Source organism: Chelonia mydas, chromosome 3 (assembly GCF_015237465.2).
Source record: "Chelonia mydas isolate rCheMyd1 chromosome 3, rCheMyd1.pri.v2, whole genome shotgun sequence".
Lineage (NCBI taxonomy): Eukaryota > Metazoa > Chordata > Testudines > Cheloniidae > Chelonia > Chelonia mydas.
The window spans coordinates 158,934,181-158,962,154 of NC_057851.1; the positions used below are offsets into that span (position 1 = coordinate 158,934,181).

A 27,974-nucleotide genomic window follows, 5' to 3' on the forward strand; every position below is an offset into this window, starting at 1 on the left:
AGTTTCTTATGTGTTCATCACCCTCGGGCTATAGCTCAGCACCTAACAGCTCCCATTTAGACACCAGAATATGTAGCTAGATTTTAAAAAAATCCTCCCTTCTCACTTAGACACTTGAATGAAGTGGCTGGATTTTTCAAAAGCATTCAGCTCCCAACAACTCACCCCTCCGTGGAGAAACAATACAGACTGCTTGCTGCGGAGGTATTATAAAAATCTGACCCTGAGCACTTTTGACAACTTGGCCCATAGTCTCTAGGTTGAGTACAATGTATTTAGAAGTTTAGGCCTTCTTTCCTACACCACTTTCATGGGAATAGGATTGAGAAGTCTTAAAAAATATGAGTTATTTTCTTGATGGGACAGAATTAAATATGTATTTATACTTTTTTTTTAAAAAAAATCTTGTCTCCCATAATCACTTCTTTAAGATGCTGTATTTTACTGGGTACATGTGTATTTAGCTATGTAATAATTTTCACTATAATTTGCACACACAGTAGCTGCTTTTCAAAGAGTCAGATTCTCCCCTCAGAGGCACATGCAGAGCTCCTATTGAAGGCAAGTTCCTAATACACATATGCTTCATTGAAGAAGAAGATACTGCTGAGGGCCCAGTCCAGCAAACACTACTAGGGCATAATGCTTACTATTCTGAAGTCAGTGTGACTCCTCAGGACAGTAAGCAATATGCCCAGCCATAAGTAGTGGTTCAAAATTGGGCTCTCATTCACTGAGATTAATTTTGGTGTCAATGGGAACTGCCCAGGTATATGTGAGAGCAGAAGAGGGCCAAGAGTTTACAGCCTTGTCAGTTTAAAAGCTCTTCACTTAAAAGGCCTAAAACAACAAAATTAGATTATGTACCAGCAGGTTTCTTAACTCCATCTTTTAAGAATTAATTATTTTTGAATAATACATGCGTCAGCAGTGTCCATAACCAGAAAAGGTCTAGATGTTCTTGCAGTCCTGCAATCCTGAACTATTGTTTTCACTCTTCCTTTTTTTCTGCACTGAGATGAAAAAATTAGCTTTTGGTGGCGACCTTGTATGACAGTTTTCATCCCAGAGGGAACATTTCTAGCCTAGTTATGACTTCATGAAAATAGGAAGGTTTTTTGTTTGTTTGTTTTTTGTTTGTTTTTTCTTCAACGGTGGGCTAGCACAACTTCTAGCAGATCTAACAATCTCTAGCAAGGCAAACAAACCACTATAATACAGGTTAAAAAAAAACAAAAACAAAACCCCTACAGGTTAGTTCCAGAATTATGGTATTAAAAAACGGTCAATTCCTTTGACATCAGCTGGCAGTAGCACAGTTTGATTGTCTCTAAACAGGATGTTCCTGAGTGTTCAAAGTAGTGTACATAAATGTTATTGAAAGTTGGTTACATAATATTAGTTAATGAAGTCAGGGCCTGTGTGATACCACTTTTAAATTGATTCTGAAGTGCACTATTTTTACCATCTTTCTGTTATGTTGCAGATCGGTAGCTATAACTTCAAATGCTTTTCTGAAGAGTATAGTCCTCAGTTCATCATTTTTATCATTTCTAAAAGTCACTGGCACCCAACTCTGTTTGATAACTCTGGCAGCATGCTCATATGATCCCTGAATTCTTCCACCTTTTTTCCTTAGCGTAATGGTGGCCAAACCTTAAAAAGTTCAGAGGCTCGAATCTGTACACATAAGCGTATAACAGTTTGGGTACTTATCTGAAGCTTATCCAAAGTGCTTAACCTCTCTGGCCTCAAAATCAGTCAGGAAATCCCATGGCAACAGGCTGTCTTGTGAGATTTTCAGTAATTCCTGGTTTCTGCCAGGTTAGAAATATACCAAGAATAGCCTTTTTGATGGTATTTCAATATTTTCTTCCTGTGCCAGCTGATGCTAGAACTTACATTAAATGTTTCTTTGAAAAAAAATTTTCAAAACTCTAAATAGATTGAGGTTTAGGTTTGGTTCATGTTTTGGTTTTGGGCCAGTTCCTAACTTATCTAAACAAGTTTAATTTAGGGTCAGAAGCTGTTTCCACTGAAATCTATAGTGAGTTATGCCACCTTTTTCAGTTAGAACAGAATTGGACACTTGGAATGATACCACCACCAGCTTTTGTGATAACAATATTACATTAGATTTCACATCATGTGTATACATCTTCTCATAAACACTATTTTGATATTTTTAAACAATAGCTAAGCCCAATTGCAATTCAACCACATAAGAGATTTTCCACATCGTTATTTTTTAATATTTCTATTGTGGTGGTGCCCAGAGGCCCCAGTCAGGAATAGGACTTATGATGCTAATTGCTCCATGAATATAGAGGTAGTACACTTTTCCTACTCAGAGAGCTTTACTGTCTAAAAAGATGAATAATATACAAAAGCTGGAGCAAAGGGAAATATATAAAATTCTTATATAGGTATATATATATATGTTTCTGCGAGTTTGCGTATGCATCTGTGTGTAAGTACGCTTTTTCATTGTGTAGATAAATATTGACTTCAGTTGCCCCTCAGCCTAACTATGAAATGTGGAATAATTTCTTGTAGGTGGTTCAGCAGAAGTGCACCGTGAGTAGGGATTTGAAGGAGGACAGGGTGGATTCCTCACATCAGTTCAAGGAAGGGCATTTGATGCACAGGGAGTGTAGTGTGAGAAAGTATGCAAAGGTCTGTGGGAGGAACAGGCAAGTGGTCAAGGCTGGTATCATGGGCAGAGTGGAAGGCCTGGGGAAGGATGCATTAAGGGGCAGGTGTGGATAGCGAAAACAAAACAAAAACAGTTGCATCAAGGGTCCCAGCCATGTAACAACTTACACGGTTTTGATATAACTGGCAAAAAAAAAAAAATTTCCTGAAAACTTGAATTTTTGCTTAACATACTAAATCAGTTATCTACACGTTTGAAAAGTTTATAGTCAGATAAATATTTGTTAACTGGTCAAAAATTTTGGGGCACCAGTGAAGTTTATAGAGAGATTAATGTTGTGATATGCCCGTATTAGTGCCAATCAGAATCTGCCAGAAATATTTCCAGAGATTTTTAAAAACTGTTTATTCCAAATTAAAATGCATACTGCTGTTTTTTCCTAGCTGCTTTCTTCCCAGTGCACTGTGCAATGAAGTTCCACAGTGGAAAAAGCATATTAAAATGTTCATTTCCAGATGAACAGAGAATTTGAGTTTACTGCTTCATCTATTGATTACACTTTTTTCACAGGCCATACTGTTTTCACTAATAAATTACTACCTTTGTGCATCTCTTGAAACTGGAAGCAAAATAAGTTCAAAGAGTTAGGGTCTGATCCTGCATATACACTGAAGGCAGAGTGGGAGTTTTGGGTGCACAAGTAATGAGTGATAAGGTTTTGTGTGGAAACCATGACTGTTTACTCTGAAGATCTTTGTTCTAAACCAAAGAATAAAAAACACTTGGGTGCAAAAGGCGAAGGGTATTTAAAAGTGGAAAGCTATGCAATAGGTTGTTTGGTTGAATGCTTTAACTTCAAAAGCACCAGCTGTTTTAATGAATACACTTTTGCTTTTCTGAGTTGTTTATAAGACCTCAGGTATTCGTTTCATTTTACATTTACTTCTCAGTGATTTCCTGGAAAAACAGAAACAGTGAAACTTTTCTTCTGTAGGAGACTAGAGTAAATCTTTATTTAACTAACTCATATATAGTAGTGTATATAAAGGTTTTTTCCCCCTATACCTACTGCTTTCTGCTACACTGATGATAATGTACCTGGAAGGAAAAAGCATTCCAAGCTGAGACAGCCAGCGTCAGACAGGGCAGTCTGCCATCTGTCCCACCTGCTGCATTCATGTGTCCATCTGGTTACCGCAATAGCTCATTGCAGGCTTCAACAGAAGAACATTTAGACTGAAAAGAAGGCAGTGTGAATTATTTAGGTAGCTAGTGTAAATAAAGAGAGGGGGAGTGGAGGAGAGAAAAGGGAGGAATGGAAAAGAGAGAGAGAGAGAGAGAGAGCTCTCTTACTCCTAGATGCTTTGGAATGTGTTAATGCATGAGAGCATTTGATTTGCATATAGATTTAGATGTATAGATCATTGTGAAGATTACAAGCCAATGAATTTTATCTAGATTTAGATAGCTCTCAGCCTGGTTTGCACATAAAATATAGCCAGTTTCAGGAGGAGACTCTTTTGGGACTTTTAACCTAAGTGAAACTGATGAAATGTAATGCTTTTAGGTATTAATTTAGCAGAAATAAAATATTTCCTTTTAAGAGCTTTTTGTGCCCTTTGTTAACCAAGATTTTATAACTGCTTTACGTACTTGATGCGTTATACACTGTGTGTGGTTTTGATTTGGTTGTAGTTAGTTACATTTATAGTCATCTACATTTTAGTCTAGGAAGAAATGCAGTTAGAAAAGTTTTTTTTTTCCTTTTTCCTATTTCGATTTAATTGTTATTGAATAAAACACATCAGCAATTGAATACTTTTAAAACCAGAAATGTGTTGTACACACACATGCAAACACAAACACAAAATATGTATATATGTATGTGCGTATGTATATACACACGTGTATGTACACATGCATACAAAACACCTGGATCTCATAGGGATTTAAAATGGCGATGAGCAAATAGTCATGCATTAATACAGTAGCCTTCCAAAACAAACAGGCGGATTTAAGGCCTGCTGAGGTTAATTTTAAAAATCAAGCAACAGAAGGGTTGAATTGCAGTAGATAAGGTCATCATTATTATTCGCGTCTAAAAATAAATTATTTCTAGAAAAGATAAATAGCAATCAGGTTTAAATTTAAATGGAAGAATGCAATCTGAATACCTAGCACATTAGCTATATTTCTGAAGCTTTTTAAAAATCGTGCTTCTGTGTTATTTCTTTGATATATGAAACTCTTTAGTTCATTTCAATACTACATTTTATAAAATAGAAAATGATATTCTTACAGGGTTCATATTTGGCTGAGAGGGAGGTATTTTTCAGTTTCACAAGTCTCTCTTCCATTCTATTTTTAAATATCTGAGCTTTTCCTGAGCCAGGCAATAAAGGCAGGAACCTAATAAGATGAATCCTGGAAACAGGAGCAGGGTTCAGTGTCATTGTTTTGCCTGGTTTTAGAGCTGTGCAAGAAAGCGACACAGCACCTTGAAATCCCAGCAGCCTGACTGCTTCTGTAAGATTTGCACAACATTCAACTGCAGCCACCAAAGGGATTTGAGTGGATTGGATTTTTTTAAGGTTAGTCCATGTCAAACCTATTAAGTTCAATTCACATGCAAAACCCTTTTTACGTTTTTTTAAGCCAATAAGGCTCCAGCTACTATTAAGGCAACATCATGTACTTGCAGTAGAATATCCATGGTAATGGATCACCCTACTGGCACGTGGAGCTAACCAATAATCCACTTTGTCTTCTTTCAAATTAAAAGAGGCTGCATCTTCCACAGTAGGCACATGAAAAACAGTTTGAACATGCAAAAGTTGAGATCCTTGAGAGCACGTTAAAGAACCTAAGTTGGACATTCTGAATATATATCTTCTGTTTACAACACGATCAACATAATTGTTGCTGACTGAAGATTTGTATAGCCTGTGGGTGCAGGTTAGACAGTGATTTAGTTAACTTTCCATATAGTGTTTCTCTTGCTTTTGAAAGGTTGTGGTCCCTGTAAATTGGCTCTATTGCTTAATGCTGAATAGATGTACAATATGTGTTTGACAGTAAGCAGAAGAAATCATTGTGTTAGTGAATGTACTGAGCAGTATATATGTAGTGAGCAGTGGCTACTGCACGGACGTATTTTCAAAAGAGGTGCTTCATTTTCAATTTAGAGACTGACATGGATAATTTTGAGGGTTTCCACCGGTCTCAAAAACCCAGAGGAGGACATCTGTCTGTGCAATATTCTGATGAGTCTAGAAGTTTACCAGCAGACTGTACAAGGGGCGAATCGCTAAGACATCATGCCTCTTTTACAAGGCCCAAATCCTGAACCAATCCGAATTTCTCCTTTTGGTGTTATTAAGAGTTTGGATTAAGGACTAGGAGCCCCAATCCCATTAGGTGCACATAAACTCCTCCTGGTGCTCAGCCATTCCCAGGAGTTACTTTTCATCCTGCAGGGTTGGGCCGCCAGTAAATCCTGCAGGATTGGGCCCCAGATACTGTGAATGCCTTTGCATGCATATTTTTCGTTTCAGCTTCAACTCATAGTGACTTAAGTCTTTATAAAATATTGATTGGCTGAGCCTACAAGCCTTTATTCAGAGAGCCAGATCCGGAAAGTTATGTAGGGCTTTCTGCATAAAATTGCACACTTCCCATTTTTCCACTTATTTCATTGGGAGTTAAACGTGCTTGGCACATGATAGGAAATGTGAGATGCTGTGGGACTATCTTTGCATTTTTCTTTTTTCCTCCTTAGTTTATTGTTTGTTTTGTTTTTTATCACATAACAAGGGTAGATGGAAACGGTGCTTGGTATTTATTTAGGCTGCTGCTTTCTTGTATGCCATATTTGAAGGTATAGGGTTCTCCTTACGTAAAACATTGCGAACACCTATATACATGAGTAACTTTGTGTGAGTAGCCCCATAATTACTTCTTGAGTATGTTTTTGCAGGATCCGGGACTTAGTTCTTAAAATGTCAGTGTTTGAAGCTTTATTGTCTTAGTGGGAAAATATTTTTTTGGTATTTGGATGAAAGCATCATTTGGCAATGTGAAAAAACCCTGCAGACAACCTAACATCATAAACCAGCACCCATTATTCAGGGGTTTTGCCTGAATAGGAAGTGAAGGATCAGATTCATTTGCTAATAGTCATCTCACTTTTTTGTTTTTGCTTTCAAATGGAGGCTTTTAAACTTATTTTGAATTCTGAGCTAAGTTACACTGGCCTAAGACCAGAGTAACTCTGTGGCGGTGTAACTGAATTCAGAAACTGCTTGCAATTCTTTGTTCTTTATGGCCTAAAAATCCTTGCCTCTGTAAAACAAAATAAAAAATAAAAGAAAGTTTTAGCAGGTAAAGGCTATTTACAACCTATGAAACATTTTAGTTATAATGTAAATTTATATTTAGTGATTCATCTAGCACAATTTATAGCTGACAGTCCATTCTAGCTAGTTAGATTTATATAGTGCTTGCAGCTTTTAATACTGATGCCTGATAGCATTAATATGACTATTTATGCCATTATTAATTATATCAGCTAAGTAGCAAATAGAGCATCCATGTTGCTACTTAATAGCATCACATAAAATACTCCATTATCCCATCTGTAGCATGGGAGAATGGTGGTGGTGTAAACTGCATGAGTTTTTCATTTATTAATATTTGGGGAGGGTAAGGTTAGCATTTCTTCAGGGCGGGAAGTGAGGGGAAGGAGGGAGTCCAGAATTCTGGGTTGGATTCTCTTTTGCTTGACGCCTAAAGATATTTTGTTGAGAAGAAGATTATGATTGTTTTGCTGAACAGCTTCATCGTAGCGCAAGAGTTATGTATTTCTTTGTTGTCAGACACCACTTCTGGCAAAAGTCTGCTCTACTTCCATATTTCTTTAAAGTGTGCAGGCTACAATGCAGCACTGTGTCATCATGCATATATTAAGATAAGATTATAAGGATTCTGATAGTAGCAATTGTTATATTATTAGAAATAGTGCACACACCAACTCCTTTTGGCAAAAGTAAGGTTAGGTTCACCTGGGATGTAAATTGTGGCCTTCTAGCTTTGTTCTTAGTTTTTAGCAGCATTTGTATGAAGGGGGACGGGGGAAGAAGCAGCATTTGTTTGAAGCGGGGTGCGGGGGGAGAGCATGAGAGGCTGAAGTTCATTTCTCAGAGAGGCTAAATTATCATATTGCCTCAAATTACAAATTCTTTCCACAGCAGAAATGAGTCATTTTAAGAATTAGTTTGGGAAGGCTAGAGTCGAACCCACTTCTCTGCCATCCACATATTGCATCTCTAATGCTGCCAATCTCTTACTTTTCATAATTGCTGAATTCGTTTTCCAAAATTAGCGAAGAGTATGGGGAAAAGTTAAGGAAATGAAGTAGTTTTGACTAGCTCTGAGTGCCACTGGAGATTTAGCTGTGTCGTTTTATTGTGAGGTGCCTAGAACACTACAGCAGATACATCATAAAAATAAAATGTATTATTTGATTATTGTATTATTACTGTTGCAAGCCACCAGAGAAATGTTGCAGAAATGAAGAGATCACAGTGTACCAAGGGGAAACATAGGTATAGTGAGATATCAGGCTCTAAATGAAGCACTCTTCACCTGTCTTTTCCTGCCAGTGGAGTAGCTTGTCACCAGCAGGAGCACAGCTCTTGCAATGCACTGAGAATCCTGCTTTCAGCAAGCCTTAAAGATTTTCTTCTGAAAAACCTCACCGTATGAGCTTGGATTCCAGGAGGATGTGAGCGCGATCCCTGTTCAGAAAAAATGTGCTCAATCTGTTTCAGGCGAGTTCCCTGAAAGATAGGTTAAGTCAACTGATTGAGCTGATTTTCCCTCTTGAGGTGATATTTTATTTATATGCTAAAATGCTTGGAAAGTGATTAATTTGTCAGGGGAACATCTTGTTACTGTAAATTTGCCGAATGTGTAATAAAATTGCCATAACACAGGTGGGAAAATGAAGATCTTTTAAAATGAAATAACTGAGCAGTCTGCCTGCATTTTTACCAGTTAATTTTAACTTTGTTAAATTTCTTCACCATTTTTTTTTTCCTGAAGAAAGCAAGCTGGGGAGGGTCTGCGCTGGAGGGGGGAAGAGAGAGTGGGGTTAGAGGCTCTGATAGCTGTATAGATGCCCTTACTTTCTCCCTGGATCAGAAGTAACTGATAAATTTATCAAATTTCTGCCTGGGCTGATTGATTCAGTTGATGTATATAAATTATACAGGTCATAGTCCCCTTTCTAGTAACACGGAAGTTAGAAATAGGAACCTCAAAGGAAACCATAGCAGGCATGTGCTTCTAGTCAGTAAGAGGCACTTGAAACAGTTCTTCCCTGCCTGTTTCTGCAGGATCACTTTCAGTCGACATCCAAATAGTATTACGATCTTATTATCCTTTTACAGCAATTGCTTAATGTCAGGGAGTGGGGAAGTTTGATCATGTAGAGGTGCTCTGTAAAAAGTGAAAGGCGAAGAATACAATACCTGTCACTGAGTTTCAGAGTGTAACTAGTGAAAATAGCATTAGTGAAGGAACAATGCCTTTTATTCATACTTCTTTTACTACCGCCTGTCCATCTGTCCACTGGAATGAGCCACTTATCATGCTTCCGGGTTTTTCTCTTTCAACTTAAAGAATTATGAAAGCAAAATTCCAATTTTTCCTGTCCCTTTATGACAGGTAGACTGAAGATTGTGGTCATTTGGATTAAAAACATATCCATCACCACCAGCCGACAGGTTATTATTATGTCTCCTTTGAATATATGAATTTCATCCACTATGTGTTGGAAGTCTAAGAATGCCAACTTTTTATATAAATAATTATCCCACTGGTGATGTACTGCATACTGTTGCCATATTTTTTTCACTTTTACAGCATTCTTGGCCTTATCACCCATAACATAAATTGTGTGCTCTCATATTAAATAAAACCTGTAGGATAACAATCCCTGTATAATGTACAGTCAGCCAATCACACATCACCATTTGACTGTCGCTATTTGTTTTCCTATGACAGATATTTCAGTAGATATCCCAGTGTAAATTTGACAGCATGTTTGATACAGGGAAATAAGAGGGTGACCTTATTTATGTGCTCACACTGACCTCCACGTACCACCCCCAGGTAAGCGAGGTTCCATGAATGGACAGGCAATGTTCTGAGTTAACTGGTTTTATTATCTCAGCTTCCTAATCTTTTCCTGGAATGCCAGGGATACCATCCTGTAAAGAAGCAATAGTCTAGAACCCAGTCTGTTTTACTTGACAGTTGCTGTCAAACCCCTGCTTTACAAGAGACCAGTTCAGGAATGGGTAGGGTTGCCAACTTTGGTTCCTGGAGTTTTCATCACATGACATAATCTTTAATTAAAGATTAATCTTTAATTCCTAGAGACTCCAGGACTATCCTATAGGGATGGCAACCTTAGATGGGGCATATTTGACTTAATGATATCTATTCTATCCCAACACTGAGTGAAATGTGGATTGGTGGTCGCCAGATGTACCATGATCCAAAACATAAGGCCTGATCCTGCAAGCCTGCTCCATGATGCTCTCTCATTGACTTCAGGGGATGTTCTTTTTCAGTGCTGAATATTTCCTGAAAGGTGCTGCACATCCTTAACTTGCGCTGAAGTCAGTGAGGCTCAGCACATTGCAGGATCAGGGAGGTGCGCTTGAACCTGGTTTAATCGTGGATGCACTTTTTTTTCCTTAAAGATAACGGTTGTGAATGTCTAACATATCAAAACTCCAATTGATTCCCAGTTGGCTTCAGCGGAAGTTCTGGGTATAAAAGACATGCACTTGTGATCTAGATTTTATATTATTGAAATAATTAAAGCAAGTATGTTACAAAAATACAACTGAAATATATGATTTACAGTATAAGATAAATGTTGCCGGCCAAATCTTGCAGCCTTTTCTCAGGTTGTTCTCCAGCTAAACTCAGTCAAGATCTTGCCTGAGTGATAATTAAGCAGATTCAGGCACATATTAATTAACAACATACCTACCTGGTCATGTTAAAATTGCAAGCGTTTATCTTCGACAGTAATCCTGTCCTGAAGGCAATAAATAGAATGGCAAGGTGCTTTTGTTCACTTCCTTGGATAAATATTTTCTAAAGGTACCAAATTTCCTTCCTTTTTTAAAAACAGTAAAAGCCACACCAGGAATTCATAAAGAAGCTTATCCTGTAAACTTGCTTGCTATATTTACGCAGACTGTGTAGAAGTGAAATCCATTTATGCCAATTTCTTCCTGACCTTTGCTGCTAATATCCAGAGGCAAAACTCCAGCATATAAGCCCAATGGCATAAATAGCTTTGAATTACACATAGTCGTATGTGAACAATGTGTAACTGTGAAAAGCCAAAGGTTGGGGGGGGGGTATTTTTATTTTTTTTAGGATCTATAATCACGCTTATTAAAATCAAAGCTAGGATAGGTAGATTTTTCTTCCATGATTTCTGATATACATTATACAATGTATCTTAATGTATGATGATATAGTCCTCAAGATCATATTCAAGTATTTTTTTTTTTTTGCCCACTTAATTTTCAGAATGTACAGGGATCAAAATAGGGAAACAAGCAGTGAGACTAAAGAAAGACATCCACTTTTCTTACAGGTTTCATTAGTGATTTGCAAACGTTAGGACCTTACAGCCATTTGTTATACGTTAACGACTAAGACTCTGTTTCTGCAACCATTTATGCACGCCAGATGTGCATGGACTATTGCACCCACACTGAGTCCCTTTGAATTGAGTGGGGCCTGGCACAGTTGCAGTAGTCTGCCAGCACATTGAGCCTTGCAATATCGAGGCCTTAGTCCCACTGAATTCACTTGCTGGGTTGGGTAGTTCCTCAGCAGGTGTAACATGTCCTAGCTCCATTTAAGTCAACGGAGCTAGGACAATTTACAACAGTTAGGAATCAACCCCAGTACATCCGAGGTTTTGGTCCATGACTGGTGGCAAAAGTTTTGCCCTGCTTGGAACAAACTCCATGCTGATTTTGCTCACTTTTTCTATTAAGGAAAAAAACCTTTTATTTTAATGCTCCATGTATTTTACTTTTAATCACTTAAGAGTCAAGCAGTAAAATCGAAGGAGACCTCTTCAGATTTCATTTACTTGTTTTATAATGTGCGTCTCCTTTCACAGATGTTCCAGTATGGCTGTACATTTGTGATCTTTCCTTCTGTTAGGAATTCTTTTGTACATTCTGGTTTCATATAGTGCATAATTCATCTTCAATCTACATGTTGCAGCATGTTCCCATTCTATTTATATGTATTTTTTGTATTGTCTCCCTCTTCTCTTTTTATTGCAAATCCTTTTTAAAAAATACAAAAAAACCTTGGGCTATTCACAGCTACACATTGCTCACACATTACTCTGTGTTGGCTAAAGCTGTTTGTGCCAGAGGCTTTATTTTTGGGAAGTCTGCAGACAAAGAAATAAGATTGCTTTTCGTCAACTGAAATATATACATTTCAACATTGAGGGGAAAGATATTTTATTTATTCTATAACTCATTACTATGAGTTGCATGAAAATAAGCTCCCCCTTTTGAAACCCTATGTTCAAAAGTGACAAGTGCTCTATTCCTATGAGTTCAAGACACAGAGCCTGATTCTGCTCTGTGGAAATAAATGAGGAAAATCCCTGGGTGGAATCCGGGCCCCATTGAAGTCAATGGGGAAATTCCCATTGATCTCAACAGGACAAGGATTTTATCCCCATTGATATCCATAGGAGCGCAGGGGGAGATCCAAGCCCCATAAGCCATTAATTCATATAAGACTGTCTGTGAGCTATGAGGGCTAGAGGTGACTCAATTTCTGAACCTTCATAACTGCAGTAAAGGCCCACTCCTGCAGTTTTTATGGAGGCAAAATTCCCATAAAAGAGTTGGATTTATGCTGCCATAATATGACATGGCACAATTAGAGAGTATCAGAAATGTATGCATTTGGGAGAATTTGCCCCAGTAACAGTTGTAAACACCTTTCAACTTTTGTTTGGTATCTTGGGTGTATTTGCATCTTATAATTTGAAAGAGGTTTTCCCCTTCTAAAATATTATACCTCACTCAACTCAGTTTCCTTAAAAACAAACAAACAAACAAAAAACAACAAAACAAAAAAAACAAAAACAATTTCAGGCTTTCTGTATGAGACCATGACAAAGTGAATTTTATAGCCGGTACTGAAAGTGACTAAACTTGACAACAATTGTATTTCATGACAACCTTTGCTTTCATGTCCCCAGCCTGCTTTCCTATCATCAGGGTGTTTTTTTTTCTTTCTCCCTGCCTCGCTTCCCCCCCCCGAACCCTCAAATGTGAACTATTCCATATCTCTGCATTGGCTAGAAACAAATCCCTTTACCAGAAGTGCATTTTAATGGAGAGCATGCTTCAGTTAAGTCACCAGAACCTTAACTGTATAATATTCAATTTCTTACCAACCCAGAACCAAAGCTTTTCATTGAGAGCCATGTTCATAAGGGTAGTGGAAGAATTACTATTACAGAACTAAACCAGATTAGGGGGGAATGTGAATTAGATTTGGTAACAGATGGTGCTGAGGAAATTAAAGGTGCTTTGCGAATGGAAGCGACAGCAGCTTGCCTCTTTTTCTCTCTGTCTCTCTCTTTCATGCACTTGATAGACGGGTATAAATCACAACAATCCCGTCTTGACAGCCAATTTCGAGAATTTGATCTGGTTAAAGACATGGCTTTCCTGCTCCACTCACCGAAACCAGCTTCTATTTTATTTTTATACAGCACCTTGTCATATTTAGGGAAATAGAATCACCTGCCTCCCTTTAATGAAATTTTCTGTAATTACAGTTTTAGCTCTTTCGAGTTAATTACTTTTCCATTCAGCCTGAGTTCTCAGACTGTCTCACTGGGGTTTTTTTCCCTCCCCCCCACCTCACACTCATTCATATTGCTTTAATTTTTGTAAAGATGTTGTTCATTGTTGGAAATTGTTGTCAGATCCATGATAATTTAATCATAATTATCAAAATCATTATTGTTGAGGGAGAAAGCAATGCAAACAATTGTTGAAGTCACTGCATCTTTTTTGACAGTGGGGAGAAGCCTTTCAGGAAACACTCTGATGTTCAGGGTTTTGGTTTTTGTTTTTTTTTTTGGTTTGTTTATTAAACTAGATCCAAGAAGCACATGGAGAGCTAGATAAAAAATGCTTTTCTTGTAAGTGAAAGCCGCTCAAATTGATGTGGACACAGTGGCAAAATGAGGACAGACATGGAATTAAGCTCAGGTTGCAACTTTTATTAAACTAGTGGATGGGCATGACCCAGCCATACTTTCCAGTGCAGGGGTTACAGGGCTCCTTACTATATAACCCGTAATACAGGGTCAGCTCCCCTCAGCCTACACCCAGGACTCCTCTTTCTCTGAGTCCTAACACCCTCCCCACCATGAGGAGGACAGAGGATATAGCAGGGTGGGGATCTCAACCTGTTCAGGCCACAAGGTCTCACCCTATCACGCAAGCCAATGGCCCATCACTAAAATCCCAGGTCTTGTACTTCTGGGAACAGTTCATTTTATTCTCTTAACCACGCTGGGATCTGGCTGCAAGCAGCAATGAATAAACAACAGCACATCCCCAATAGCTCAGTTAGGTACTAAGTGCATTCCTACTTAAGTTACTGTGACTTGAAGGTGGTGCAAGGCAGGCAAAAAATGCCCTGTCCTCTGCCAGTGGGCCCATGGGAGAAAAAAATCCTTCCTGACCACCCGAACAGGCGATCGGCTAGACCTGCAGCATCTGCGAGTCTGGGTTCGCATTGCTAGTTTGATTGGGTAGGATGGTGCTGGTGGAATGGAGCCAAAAGAGGATCCATATGGCTGCTGTGCTGGGCTAAATCCTGGGAGCTGGGGAATTCTGGCCAATCAGCACCCCTCTCCAACAGCTGGCCAATGGGTACCAGAGACTCCCAAGGGAGGAGCTCCCTATTATCCCTTGGATAGTGTTTCCCTCCCTTGCTACTGGGACTGTTCCCCTTTCACTGCTGGCCCCATCAAGTTCCCCCACCCGTTGATGTGGCTGGGAGGCTTTTTCTGCCTATAGCTTTTTCTGCAGCCTCTGATGGCACATTTTTCAGAAAAGATCAGGATAAAATTCCAGAGCCGCAGTTTGTTTATGTAAACTTGTCCCCATTCTAGGGTCCAGATTTTAAATTCAGGCCTCTGGGTGCTGAATATAATTCACTTTTTGCAGTTAGGGTGGCAAATTTGAAAATGAACAAACAGACACTATGCTTCGTGACTTGGAGATTCCTCACCATATGCCAAAGGTCTCCAAAGTAAAAAAGGGGACAAGAAAAGAAAATGGGGGAGGGGGCAATTTCTGTCAGGAATTGAAGAGAAGATTCTTAGAGCTGGCAACTAACAGTTGGTAGAAATAAAGCTTCCTACTGGCAGTCAAATCAAATGTAGTAACAACTCAGCGACTCCCTGCTGCTAGCTGCCAGCATGGTGTAACACACAGGGACAAACATTCACTTAAACACTGATTGCAGGAAAACGTCATTTTCCAACTCACCAAGTATTTTACACACATACACACGGTGGTGTGTGTCCATGTAGAGAGAGGAGGTGGGCAGGAACTGGAACCAACTGGGTCATTTATTTCACAACTTTTAATCCTAACTCTTTAAGAAACTCAGGATCTGATGTCATTCCTATCATGCTCTTTCTAATTGTTCTTCAATATCACACTGATTTTGGCAAATGAATTATAATTAATCTATTGCCTAATCTATAGAAAATCACTGAGGGAATTGGGTAATAGGCCCGTATGTACATTTGCATGCACGCACACACACACACACACACTCCCTCTCAGATAGTCAGCAGAAAATCATTGAGACAAATTGTGGAAGCTAGGATGACACAACTTTGTCTGTCTTGAGACTTATGGCTGTTTTCTTCTTAACACCCCCCCTCCCCCAAGTGACAAATGACAACTAGGTCCCTGTGATCTGTAGTACTGGCTTTCTGACTGGTACAAGTAACTGCTTTTGATGCTATAATCATTTCAAAATAATCCCTCTTTGGAAAGCCTGTTACATTCTGGAATAAATCTTTGGTTATTTTTGTAGTTTGTGGAGGTTCTTTTCTTGAATGAGATGAATGCAGTGTTGATTTTCTTTTACTGTTTCAATTGATTTCTTTTAATTGAAAATAATTCCCAGAATTAATAGTTAGGAGATGCCTTGTCACTTTAACTTCTCCTGAGGCTGGAAACATCAGGTGAACTCCACCTGATATGAATAGAGAATAATCTCAGATAATATAATTTTAGATCACAGAAAACCAGCTGGATTTTTAACCAGCTGGTGTTTCACTCTGTCCTAATGTGTGACATTAAATAAAATAGTTTGCTCATAATTTGACAATAAAATTTAATAAACATGTTGTTGTTCCCAGTCTTGGTACTTATTCTCACAGAATGATTCTTGGCTACCATTCTAGTAGTCATGTTCCAGCCTTCCCACTATATATCTTTGTAGCACAGACAATCTCTTAATATAAATTTGTACAACTCCTGGCACAACAGGGCCCCAGCTTAGTTGAGGCCTATAGGCACTACTGTAATATAATTATAAATAACAAGATATGGGATTTAAAACCAGCAAACAAACAGGAAAGTTAAATGTAAAAACCAGCATGTGGCTCCAAATAACAACCATATTCCTACTTTATAGGCCTGTGAGAACAAAGGAGGAAGGAGAAAATTAAGAACTGAGAATCGGCCTTAACTTTTTGCTTGTTCAATATTGTTGATCTGTGTTGGAACCTTCATACATTGTATACATCAGTATACACGCACACGTTCCTTTTTTGATGTGAGTTTCAGACACCCTGGAAGGATTTTCATTTAGCTGTCATCTGCTTCTTGTGTTGGTTTCTCTTCAGTGTGTTCCTTCCTTTGAGTGCTTGAAAACTGAATTGTCTGAACACAAGAAAACTTTATTGATCCATATTTCTATTTGAAAGACTTAAGATTTGTAGAAGTGGGTGACTTTCTTTTCTGCAGAAAGCTTACTGCAGAGGAGGTCTGTTAGTAGCATAGTAAATCTCAACAGATGAATAAATATTACAGGCACATATACAATATTAGACTTCAGTTTGTGACATCTTGCTGCAGTTTTTTGCTTACATGTTAGAGGCTTCCTGTGTGTCATAGTGACATACACTGTTACCCAGTATCTCCAGTGTAACTTGACCTGGTTCTTATTCAGACACCTGGTGTGTTGGCTCAAAGGTGCAAGGTCATTTATTTTTCTTCCCTCTGAACTTTTTGTTCCCAAGAGAGTGCCTGATGCACAGAACAGGTCTCGTGTGGTGTGATAAAATTTAAATTTTGCTGCCTACAATTGCTGCACATTTAAACCTTACAAGTAATTTTAGGATTCACGTCATGGTCTTTACGCTCTGTGAGCTCAGTATGCTAGAGAGACTGTGCATGTCTAAGGATACATTTAATTAAAGCTGCATTAGCGCATATATACAGACTTGTTAAAACACTTGGTTTATCTCAATAATATTGATTAATAGCAGTAGTTTGTTTAATCTAAGTGTATTTTTGCTATTATTACATTACTTCAAAGTAATCAGGGTAATAGTAATCATCAGTGAAATATCACGTTAGTTATAAAGTAATGCCATAAGAATTGATTTGAACTTGGCAGGAAGAGAAAGCTCTTGTGCATGTAGTGCCAAAGCCCGGTTTAGATTATTAGAATGAGAGTTTTAAGCATAATCTCAGTTTGTATACACAGTATGTACTTTATAGGCTTATAGGTTGCTCTATACTAGATCAGTATCCATTTTATCAAGAAACACCTCAGGCAGTTAATTATGCAAAACAGCCTGTATGTAATTACACAGTATTATTATGCATTTAGCACTTTTATTGATTTGCTAGTTGCTCGCTTACAGTATTTAGAGCTATAAACAAGAACTGCTCACCCTAAATTGAAATAGGTCCAAGGAAATGAGCTAAGGATAAATTACACTAGTATGCATTACTGCATCAAATCTAATCCTTAAGCGCAGAAACTGTCAACAATGATCATTTGCAGCACATTGTGATATCACAGGACCACTTCCTTCCCATTAATAAAGTTTATCAACCAGGAAGTGCAGGGAATCACCTTGCAAGAGTGAGGAGCAATTGTGATTACTTTACATAAATAAAAAATGTTGGGAAAAAAGGTTAAAAATATTCTCCCTAACTTTACAGGGCATAGAATTATTACATTTGAGTCAATAGTTGGAAAAAAGTGCAGTTTTTAAAAATAATGCAGTTATGGTGAAGTTGAGAGTCCTGGGATATTTGCCTTGGAACTGAAAATGAATGATTGTGCATTCTTCCACTTTGGTGTCATTGAGCGCTGTGGTGTGCCTTAGTAGGTCACATGCAGATTGATGATACCAGTTGGGAAGCTGGAACTTGGCTACAGATTCTTGATCTCCAGGTAACGTGGGCTGCTGCTTGCAGCACCTTGATGTCTACGTACACTGCTTCCACAGCTCCAACTGTCAGCAGTGCTGACATCAGCCCTGGAGAGAGCTGTTTGCTTGCTTCAGCACACTTGATAGTGATGGAATGATGGAGACTGCTAGAAAAATTTAAGAGGCAGAAGAAACATAAATTTTAGAGAAGTTGCTCAACATTTGTAAAACAATGGAGACAGTCATGTCCATCTTTTTGGCCCTAAGTACGCCTCAGTAGGCCGTGCGTGGATGTTTGTTAATAAAGGCCTAATGCATAACATGGGTGTGTGTGGTGGTGGAGGGGTCAGGATTAGCAATGCTTACTTTGCAATTAATGATCTCATCCATTAGGTTAACCAGGCAGACCTTAAGATATTTCTTATTAAAAGAAGGAATCCTTTCTGTTCCTTCCTCCAACTAAACCAGTGCACCTTAATGCAATGATGATATGTTAGACCCAGCAGTTGTCAAAGCATCGTATTACTGTGATGCCATAATGACACCCTGTCTCTGTAAAGTAGTCATGTTTTCTAAAATCACACGTTGCACCGTTGATTTCTGACATGACACTTCATTCAGTCGCTTTCCCTTTCTTCGGCATCACCATTCTCTGACAATAGCAGCTGGTGCCCATTTTCCTACTAAGTGATTCACATTTTGCCACTTTACTAGAGTGCAATTAGCTGAAGCAGAAAAAAAAATGCTCATTGTAAAGTAGTTCAGCTGAAATTGTAACTCAGCTCTGTAACAAGAGCTTGTGAGAGAGTCTCGAGGTGACCTGAGTGTCACTGCAAGAGGCAACATTTTGGTTCCTTCCACACAAATACCTTTTCTCCTCCATTCAAAGGAACAAAATATAGGAAATCACAGGTGCACGTATCACCATTCTCTGTCTATTGATTTTGGTACAGAAAGTGAAACGTTACTAAAAGTGAAACGTCACACGTCTTTGTGGTTAAAGTGTGGCCCTGGAAGAATGGCAAGCTGGGTTCTATTCCTGGCTCTGACAAAGACTTCATGTGTGATCCTGGGCAAGGCTTTCTTGCCCACTACACAGTGGGGATACCCCGGCCTCACAGAGGTTTTGTGAGTCAACCAGAGTTGATGTTTGTGAAGCATGTTGGAAGATAGTGGATGGATGGCGTTCTTAAAGTGCCAGTGTGTAAGTGTGTATAATAATTCCTATCTCACTGGCTCATTTAAAGAAGTTACCATTAACACACTGTAGTATCTGCAGCATCAAAGAAATTCTCCTTTACAACAGAAAATAACTGTGACATCTCATACCATTATGTAGCAGCTTGGTAAATGTCTGTCTATTTATTGGTGACCAGTGCAATTACTGGGACAAAGGGTCGCTCTGCTCTAAGTTACAGCATCACTGCAGCACTGTAGAAGTCAGTGGGGCTGCGCTGGTGTAACATGGAACAAAATTTGGCCTGTTTTCCAATCCCAGGATGCCATTATTTGTTTGTTTGTTTGTTTTTATTCTTTTTAAATATGTCAAATAAGGGAAGAAAGGAGAAAACAATATTCTAACCAAATAGCCTAATCCTGCCGTCTTGGTTGTGGAAAAGGTCCCATTGGCTTGAATGGTGGGAGAGTTTCCTCCGCTAAGACTAATTGGGCCCAAATTATTTTATACATTCTACTAGGACATTGATACTGATTTAACCAGTGTCAGCATTGTCAGTATCATTAGTAGTGTAGCAGATAGAAGCAATAAAAATGTAATGCCACGAACATCTTCAATAGTGATATTTAAAAAATTCTTGGCCTTGTTGAAAAATGTGGCATGGAAAATATCTACCACTGTTTTATTTAAAAAGCTATTTTAAGTGGTTTTAAGTGCATTTGCTAACATTCTTCTCTATAACCTTCTGCCAAAAGCACTGGGCCAAATAGCTAAACTTTGCTCAGATGAAGGATTTTTGCATCTTGGCATTATAGCAAACATGAAGGGATGTAACTTAAGATATATTATGAAAGGTTTGAAGTGGCCTGTTTTCCTAAGAATCTGTTCTCCCTTGGATGCAGGCATGGGACTATTGTTAGAGCAAACTGGAGTTGCTGTCTTTGTGGGCACTGAATGGACTGTGAATCCAAAGTCAGCAATGTCTCCAGTTTTGTTCATGAGTAGCTGAGAGAGGTTTTAGAAAGCACATGTGGGTATACCCCACCTCCAGTGCAGGTATCATTCATTTGACTTAAAATAATAATAAAGAAAAAACAACCCCACCAAGACTTTAAAATAAATATTGTACACTTTCATATGAAACATGTTATTTCTATTCATACACCTTAACTAAATTTAGGTTTTTATTAATCCAATGTGACCTAAAAAAATTCTGCATTAACAGCACAATGTGAAATTGGGCTTATTCTCTTTGAATGCAGATAAAGCCATCATCTTGAAAATAGCTCTTTCTGACAAAAAGGTGTTCTTTTGAAATAAAGTCTTATTCACTACATTCCTCTTAGAGTTAATGTGAATTTTAGTGCCTCTAATTTTAGATTGAAGTGAAGTCTAGAATAAAACCCACGAGCTGACAATTGAATTTATAGATAGTTGTGAATATTTCAGGCTTGAATAATAGAGCTGTAGACTTTCAGAGACAGAGAGGAAGAGAGAATTAAGCTCCAACTGTAGTTTTAGAATATAATGCAATGGTGTCTAGGAAGTCTTCAGTGTAATGAGCTAAGTAGTAATTAGGAGGCAACGCTTTACTGAGATCTGGATCAGGCATTATTCCAAATGTTTAATGAGATGACTTGATGATGGCCCAACCTGTCAAAGGTGTAGATCAGCGGTTTTCAAACTTTTTTTCTGGCGACCCAGTTGAAGAAAATTGTTGACACCCACGACCCAACAGAGCTGGGGATGAAGGGTTTGGAGTCTGGGAGGGGCTCAGGGCTGGGGCAGAGGGTTGGGGTGAGGGCTGCAGGGTGGGGCTGGGAATGAGGGTTCAGGGTGTGGGAGGGGGCTCTGGGCTGGGGCAGGGGGTTGGGGTGCGGGGGGGGGTCTGGGCTGGGGGTGCAGGCTCTGGGGTGGGGCTGGGGATGAGGGGTTTGGGGTACAGGAAGGGGTTCTGGGTTGGGGGGGGCTCAGGTCTGGGGCAGGAGATTGGGGTGCGGGGTTGGGGCACAGGCTTACCTCAGGCAGCTCCCAGTCAGCAACGCAGAGCGGGTGCTAAGGCAGGCTTCCTGCCTGTCCTGGCACACCGGACTGCGCTGCGCCCAGGAAGCGGCCAGCAGCAAGTCCGGCTCCTAGGTAGAGGCATGCAAGCGGCTCTGCACGGCTCTCACCTGCAGGGACCACCCCCTCCAGCTCCCATTGGCCGGAAGCTAGTGCTCTGGGCAGCGGCAGCATGCAGAGCACACTGGCCCCTCCCGCCTAGGAGCTGGACCTGCTGCTGGCCACTTCTGGGGCGCAGCGTGGTGTCAGAACAGATAGGGACTAGCCTGCCTTAGCTGGGCAGCACCGACGATGGGACTTTTAACAGCCCAGTTGGAAGTGCTGACCAGAGCCACCGCGACCGCCTTACGTTCCGCGACTCAGTACTGGGTCGTGACCCGCAGTTTGAAAACCACTGGTATAGATGGCTCTTGAGCCTCTTCCATTTGAAAGGGGTGCAGTAACAGATAAATTAAATCAGCATGAAACACATGCCTGTTGTCACTCACTGCCAATGTCACCAATATACATATATCCTTTGTTTGGTTTGCTTCTTCAGGGAGTTGAGCAACTTTTCATCCACTGAAAGCTACTATTTTCCCATCTCCTTGCAGTGGTTAGTTTGAACTGTACTTCTGTACTCCTGTGCACCAATCCAGTTTGCACTATTGAATCTGCAGCCAAGAGCAGATAAACCTTGATTAGTACTAGAAACTGCCAGTTCAAAAACATCAGCAGACTAGCTGTTAGCCTGTACAGCATTGGAGATCTGATCTTGAGCTTGTAAAGAGGAGAGAGAATATTTTGGTTCTGACAGTATAGTACAGGATAATAGGAGAAACCCATTTTTGCACCAGATAAGACAACATGCGTTTGGACAACTAATTAACGGTTGACTTAATATTAAGTAATCAAATAACGATTCTGGGAATGGGAAGGTGACAGAGTTTGTGCTCTAATAAATTATTCCCTAAACTAGAGCAAATTCACCAGTAGGAATCTTGCAGAGAGGAGAATGTGCCACCAGTGGAGACTAGAGGATATATAGTTGTGCTCCTGTGGTTGTAACAGTAATGATTTTATGCACGGAATCGCAACAAAAAGAAGGCTAAAGAAAGGCCAGGTGCTTGTATTCAAGAAAAGGACCTCAGCATGCAGAAATAAAAAGCCCTCTAGTTGGTAGATTGTGAAAGAGTTAATTGATATTTTTTATCATAGCTGTATAAAATGCAGTGTCACAGAACGAAAGAGTGAGAGAGAGAGAGCGAGAGAGAGAGAGAGACCATGTTTTAGTACCCTAATAACTTCTAACTCTAGTCTAAGATCATAATGTATGGGAGAGCGGTCCAGTAATTATAAGGTAATAAGTGGAGTGGTGGTGTAAGTGCTCTAAATTAAAAGGAATCTGCGGAGCTGCTGTAAGTCAGTGCCGACCCGCTTTCTTTCAAACGTTGACTTGAGAAAAGTGCTTAGCCCAGAGTGCAAGTAGAGAGACGAGAGAGCTATCTATTAATTACAACACTCATTAACAGTGATGGGTACAAGGCAGCAGATGCAGAAGGAACGGCACGCACTAGTGCAGGCTGGCAAGGGGATTTCCCCCGGTCCCCCACCCCCACACACACACTAGTTTTTGAGAAAAGGACAACACAAGCAGGTGGTCCAAAGCAATAAGGTATTTTCAAGGATTTAACCTTTCCATTTCCTTGGTGTATGTGCTGACACCGAATGGTTTTGCTCCCTCCCCATCCCAAATAAATATAGTGTTTAGGTGTAGTGAATGAAGTGTCCACTCATCAGTCTGTTGTTTGGTTTCACATATGGTTTCACATGCAATTTGTTTTTTATATTCTTTTTGGTAAAATTCACCCCAATGATGAAGGCCCTATGACCACCTAAGTGGACGTTTCTAGTGAGGGGCCAAATTCTGATCTTGATATCTGTGGTGTAAGAATAAACTGAAATCTAGTTGCTGGATTTCTTTCTGATTTACATTGGTGAATTTGGCACCAGAGCTTAAAGCTGCATCTGAATTTTATTATGGCACATAAAGATGAGCAAGAGAAGAGATATAACATCTCAAAACTGATGTGAAATTATTTTAAGTCTGCCAAATTACCTGCTGCAAATGTAACTACACTTGATTTTAATGTAGTTGTTTCCAAAACAATAGTATAACCACATGTGGGTGGGCTTATATAGTGGTTGCATTCATCTGAGAAAAAGTCATCTGAGACTGCTCGTCTGTGAATTGGGAGTGACAAAGTCTTTGCCCAGCACGCTATTTGCCACTGTGGCTTAGTAATCACAATAACAGACAGGGAAGGTAATATCTGATCATAACCTTTCTAAATATTATTCTACCCTCCAACTCCCTGCCTCCTGCCAAAAAAAGGACAGTTAGCTTTACATATGGGAAAGAAAAGGAAAGAGGGTGTTTTTTTTTTCTTGACAGAGAGCTAATTTGTCAGATCAAATGTCTTGTTGCTCTGCTTCACATGCTCAACTCTGAAGGCAAGAATTAAGAAATAGGGCAATCAAGGATCTCACCCTTTGAAAGATAAAACTTTTATCCATTTCCTCCTTTTTTTTTTAACCCAGAAAGTAAAACGTAAAATGTCAGCTCCTCTAGAACCGTAGATATATGGGGTGCTGGCATAGTTATTACTGGTTAGTCTGAGGATAATGGCTAAAAAGTAATTGCAGCCAGAGATGATGAATCATTCCACTTAGATTTTGTGAAACTAGTGTCCAACCTTAATTATTGTTAGAATCCTGAGATGATGTTACTTCATTACTAAATAGCTATACCTAATAAAGAAATGTTAATAATAAAAGTAATTGGGAGACTTATTCTTCAATTCCATGGTCAGATCAATAGATGATGTAGTTATGCTTTATTGAAACGTGCTGACAAACAGTAATTACTGAGCACAACATTTATCACTTCAAACTCAGAAATGTTTGATTCTGTCGATAGTGGAATTTATGCAAGGAAAAATGCAGTGAGGGAGGGGCAAATGAAATAAATTCTAGTAATCAAATGGGTTTGTGAATTCCTAACTCACTGGATGACAAGTTCAAAATTTAGAGAGTTGGTTTGATATTGACACATAGTCTAGCAGAAAGAACGGGGAGAAAAAAGGATTTGGTCTCTTTAAAGTTTTTGTTTACTGCCTGTCTGAAGCTTTGATAAAGCTCTGTCATGCCCTTATGCTGATTACCTTCATGTAGAACAAGAGGTATTGACTAATGAATGAATGATGTGCGGTCCCTAGCCCTTGCAGAGCAATCTTAAAGAGCGCTGTCTTTAATACACAGATTCTTCTCTCTCTCTCTCTCTCTCTCTCCCTCCCTCCCTCCCTCCCTCTCCCACAATGCAGGCTTCTCTGCAGAATGTCAAGCAAAGATCGACACATTGATTCCAGCTGTTCGTCATATATCAAGACGGAACCATCAAGCCCCGCCTCTTTGACGGACAGCATCAACCACCATAGCCCTGGTGGCTCTTCAGACGCCAGCGGGAGCTACAGTTCAACCATGAATGGACATCAGAATGGGCTGGACTCACCACCCCTCTACCCTTCCGCTGCAGGCCTTGGGGGCAATGGGCCTGTCAGGAAACGATATGATGACTGCTCTAGCACCATTGCTGAAGATTCACAGACCAAGTGTGAATATATGCTGAACTCGATGCCCAAAAGACTGTGTTTGGTGTGTGGTGACATTGCGTCAGGATACCACTATGGGGTGGCTTCATGTGAGGCCTGCAAAGCTTTCTTCAAGAGGACAATTCAAGGTGAGTGCTGATCACCACTTCTCTCTTGTCCAAAGTAAAACTTTACAGCCCTGTGTAACTCCTGTTCCTTCTCCCTCCCGTAAATTGTTTCTTTATATTTACAGTATCTGGTCCAACAGATTTTACTCAGGCAAAACTCCTTCATTCTTCAGTGGGAGTTTTGTCTGAGTAAGGACTGTAATTCTGGGCCTACAATCGTTTCTCTTTTTACTGTCAAAGGTAGGCAAAGCTATCTCGCACCCTAGGCATCTTCAGATTTTTTTTTTCCATAAGAGATCCCCATGGACACTGATAAATAATTGCTGTTAAAAAAACTGGTTGTTTTCTGAAGGTTGCTATGGCTACCTCTTGAGTGGGCCTCCTTCAACATACCCTTGTTGTGCATAAGCACCGTGTGGCACATCTTGCTCTGAGCTGTAGCACTGAGGCACTTAAATTGTTAGAAAAATCCAGTTTATTTTTTTCAAACTCTAATCCGTTTAAAGACAAAACCAAATGTAATGCTATAGTGTTTTGTGTGCTTCAGTGGATTAGTTACTGGCCTTTCACCTCTAAGATACTACTCCAGCCTTAACCAGATTCACCAAATATCTGTCAGATTACATCCTAAGTGAAGTAAGTTAGCAGGCTTTGGTCTCTGCCTAATAGCCCACATAACAAACCTGCTCCTGATGCACATTACAAAGCCTCTACATATTTAGGCATAAGTAAGTATGAATGGGACAATTTGCATGTCCATTGTTCTAGCTGTGGAACCAGTGGAGTCCAGATAACCTTCTGTCCTCCTTTAGATAGCATCGTCTCAAGCAGAATTGCCGGTGCCAAAGCAAAGCCATGCCTGGTCTGTAGTTATTATACAGGAACTTAGTGTCACATTGAATTAAGGTCAGGCTTGGGTGCCTAAAATTAGGCACCTAAATCCCATATTTAGACACCTAAATAAAAGGTGCTTGATTGTCAGATGTGCTGAATACCTGGAATGCTCTGTGAAGGCAATAGGAGTTGGGGGTGGGAGGCAGAGGCTCAGTACCTTTGAAAATAAGGCCACTTTTACTGAAGAGCTTAAATTTGGATTTAGTTACCCAACTCCGGGCACCTACATTTGAAAATTTTCACTGAAGTGTCTCAAATATGTAACTAATTATTTAATGTAAAATTGAGGGACAGATAATGGATGTTGTTTTGATTTAACCATTCCCAGAGGGTGATTCTTGCACCCTCTAGGAGCCTTGAGAATCCCCCTTTTGTTTCTGTTTAATTCCCCTCTTGCGCCCCCCCCCTCCCCCGGCAAGACTTTGCATTGTTGCAAACACACAATCCCTCACATCGAGGAGTGCCAGATGCTGCTGCTTTTGAAGCCTTCTGGAGGTCAGGTGTCTTTTGCAGAGCAATGCAAGACACTGCATTCCCCAATGAGGCTGAGAGGTGGCTTCCACTTGCCTCTCAAGTGCCTGCTTGTGAGCAAAGAACCCTGATGTGGATCAGCAATACTGGGCTCTCAGGCAAAACTCCTGTTGAAATCAATGAGACATTTTCACACTACAATCAACTGGAAGTTTTCCTTGGATGAGGAGTACTGGATTGGACCCATAATAGGACATTGTATTCCTGTTACCTAGCTAGATACCAGACAATGATTAAGAGTATGTTACTGGAAGTTTAACATCCCTAGAGTAAATACCTACATTATTGCATGCTTGTTCAACCTTCAGTAAATATATCCCTTAAGCATGTGATTAAAGTTCAGTGAAAGTCAATGGAACTTAAGCATATGCTTAAAGTTAACACATGCTTAAGTGCTTTACTGCATTGGGGCCTATGTTAGTATAAGTATAAGGGCACAGTGTGCCCTTGTTGCCAAGAAGGCCAATGGCATTTTGGGATGTATAAGTAGGGGCATTGCCAGCAGATCGAGGGACATGATCGTTCCCCTCTATTCGACATTGGTGAGGCCTCCTCTGGAGTACTGTGTCCAGTTTTGGGCCCCGCACTACAAGAAGGATGTGGATAAATTGGAGAGAGTCCAGCGAAGGGCAACAAAAATGATTAGGGGTCTGGAACACATGACTTATGAGGAGAGGCTGAGGGAACTGGGATTGTTTAGTCTGCAGAAGAGAAGAATGAGGGGGGATTTGATAGCTGCTTTCAACTACCTGAGACGTGGTTCCAAAGAGGATCGTTCTAGACTATTCTCAGTGGTAGAAGAGGACAGGACAAGGAGTAATGGTCTCAAGTTGCAGTGGGGGAGGTTTAGGTTGGATATTAGGAAAAACTTTTTCACTAGGAGGGTGGTGAAACACTGGAATGTGTTACCTAGGGAGCTGGTAGAATCGCCTTCCTTAGAAGTTTTTAAGGTCAGGCTTGACAAAGCCCTGGCTGGGATGATTTAATTGGGGATTGGTCCTGCTTTGAGCAGGGGGTTGGACTAGATGACCTCCTGAGGTCCCTTCCAACCCTGATATTCTATGATTCTATGATAAGACAGTCATTGGATGTTAATGAAATAGTCACTGTTCAGTCCAAATTCCAAAGAGAAACACTGGATTGCAGTTGTTATGGGTCTGATTTTCAGAAGTTGAGGCCCAGGCAGGCTCCAGGCACCAGCGAAGGAAGCAGGTGCCTGGGGCGGCCAGTAGAAAGGGGTGGCACTGTGTCCGTGATTGGGGCGGCGCGTCCGCATCTTCAGCGGCAATTCGGCTGCAGGCCCTTCACTCCCTCTCTCCCTCTTCGGCGGCAATTC

At 40.0% G+C, this 27,974-nt stretch overlaps 1 protein-coding gene across 9 annotated transcripts in view; it reads left to right on the forward strand.

Moving 5' to 3' along the window:
* The window catches only part of ESRRG (estrogen related receptor gamma), a 533,318-nt gene that overhangs the window by 349,512 nt on the left and 155,832 nt on the right, over positions 1–27,974 (forward strand). For all 9 annotated transcript variants that reach the window (XM_043543651.1, XM_037895721.2, XM_043543649.1 and 6 more), the window contains one exon: positions 24,819–25,234. In XM_043543651.1, the coding sequence (XP_043399586.1) occupies positions 24,819–25,234 (416 nt within the window). The remainder of the gene's footprint in view (positions 1–24,818; positions 25,235–27,974) is intronic.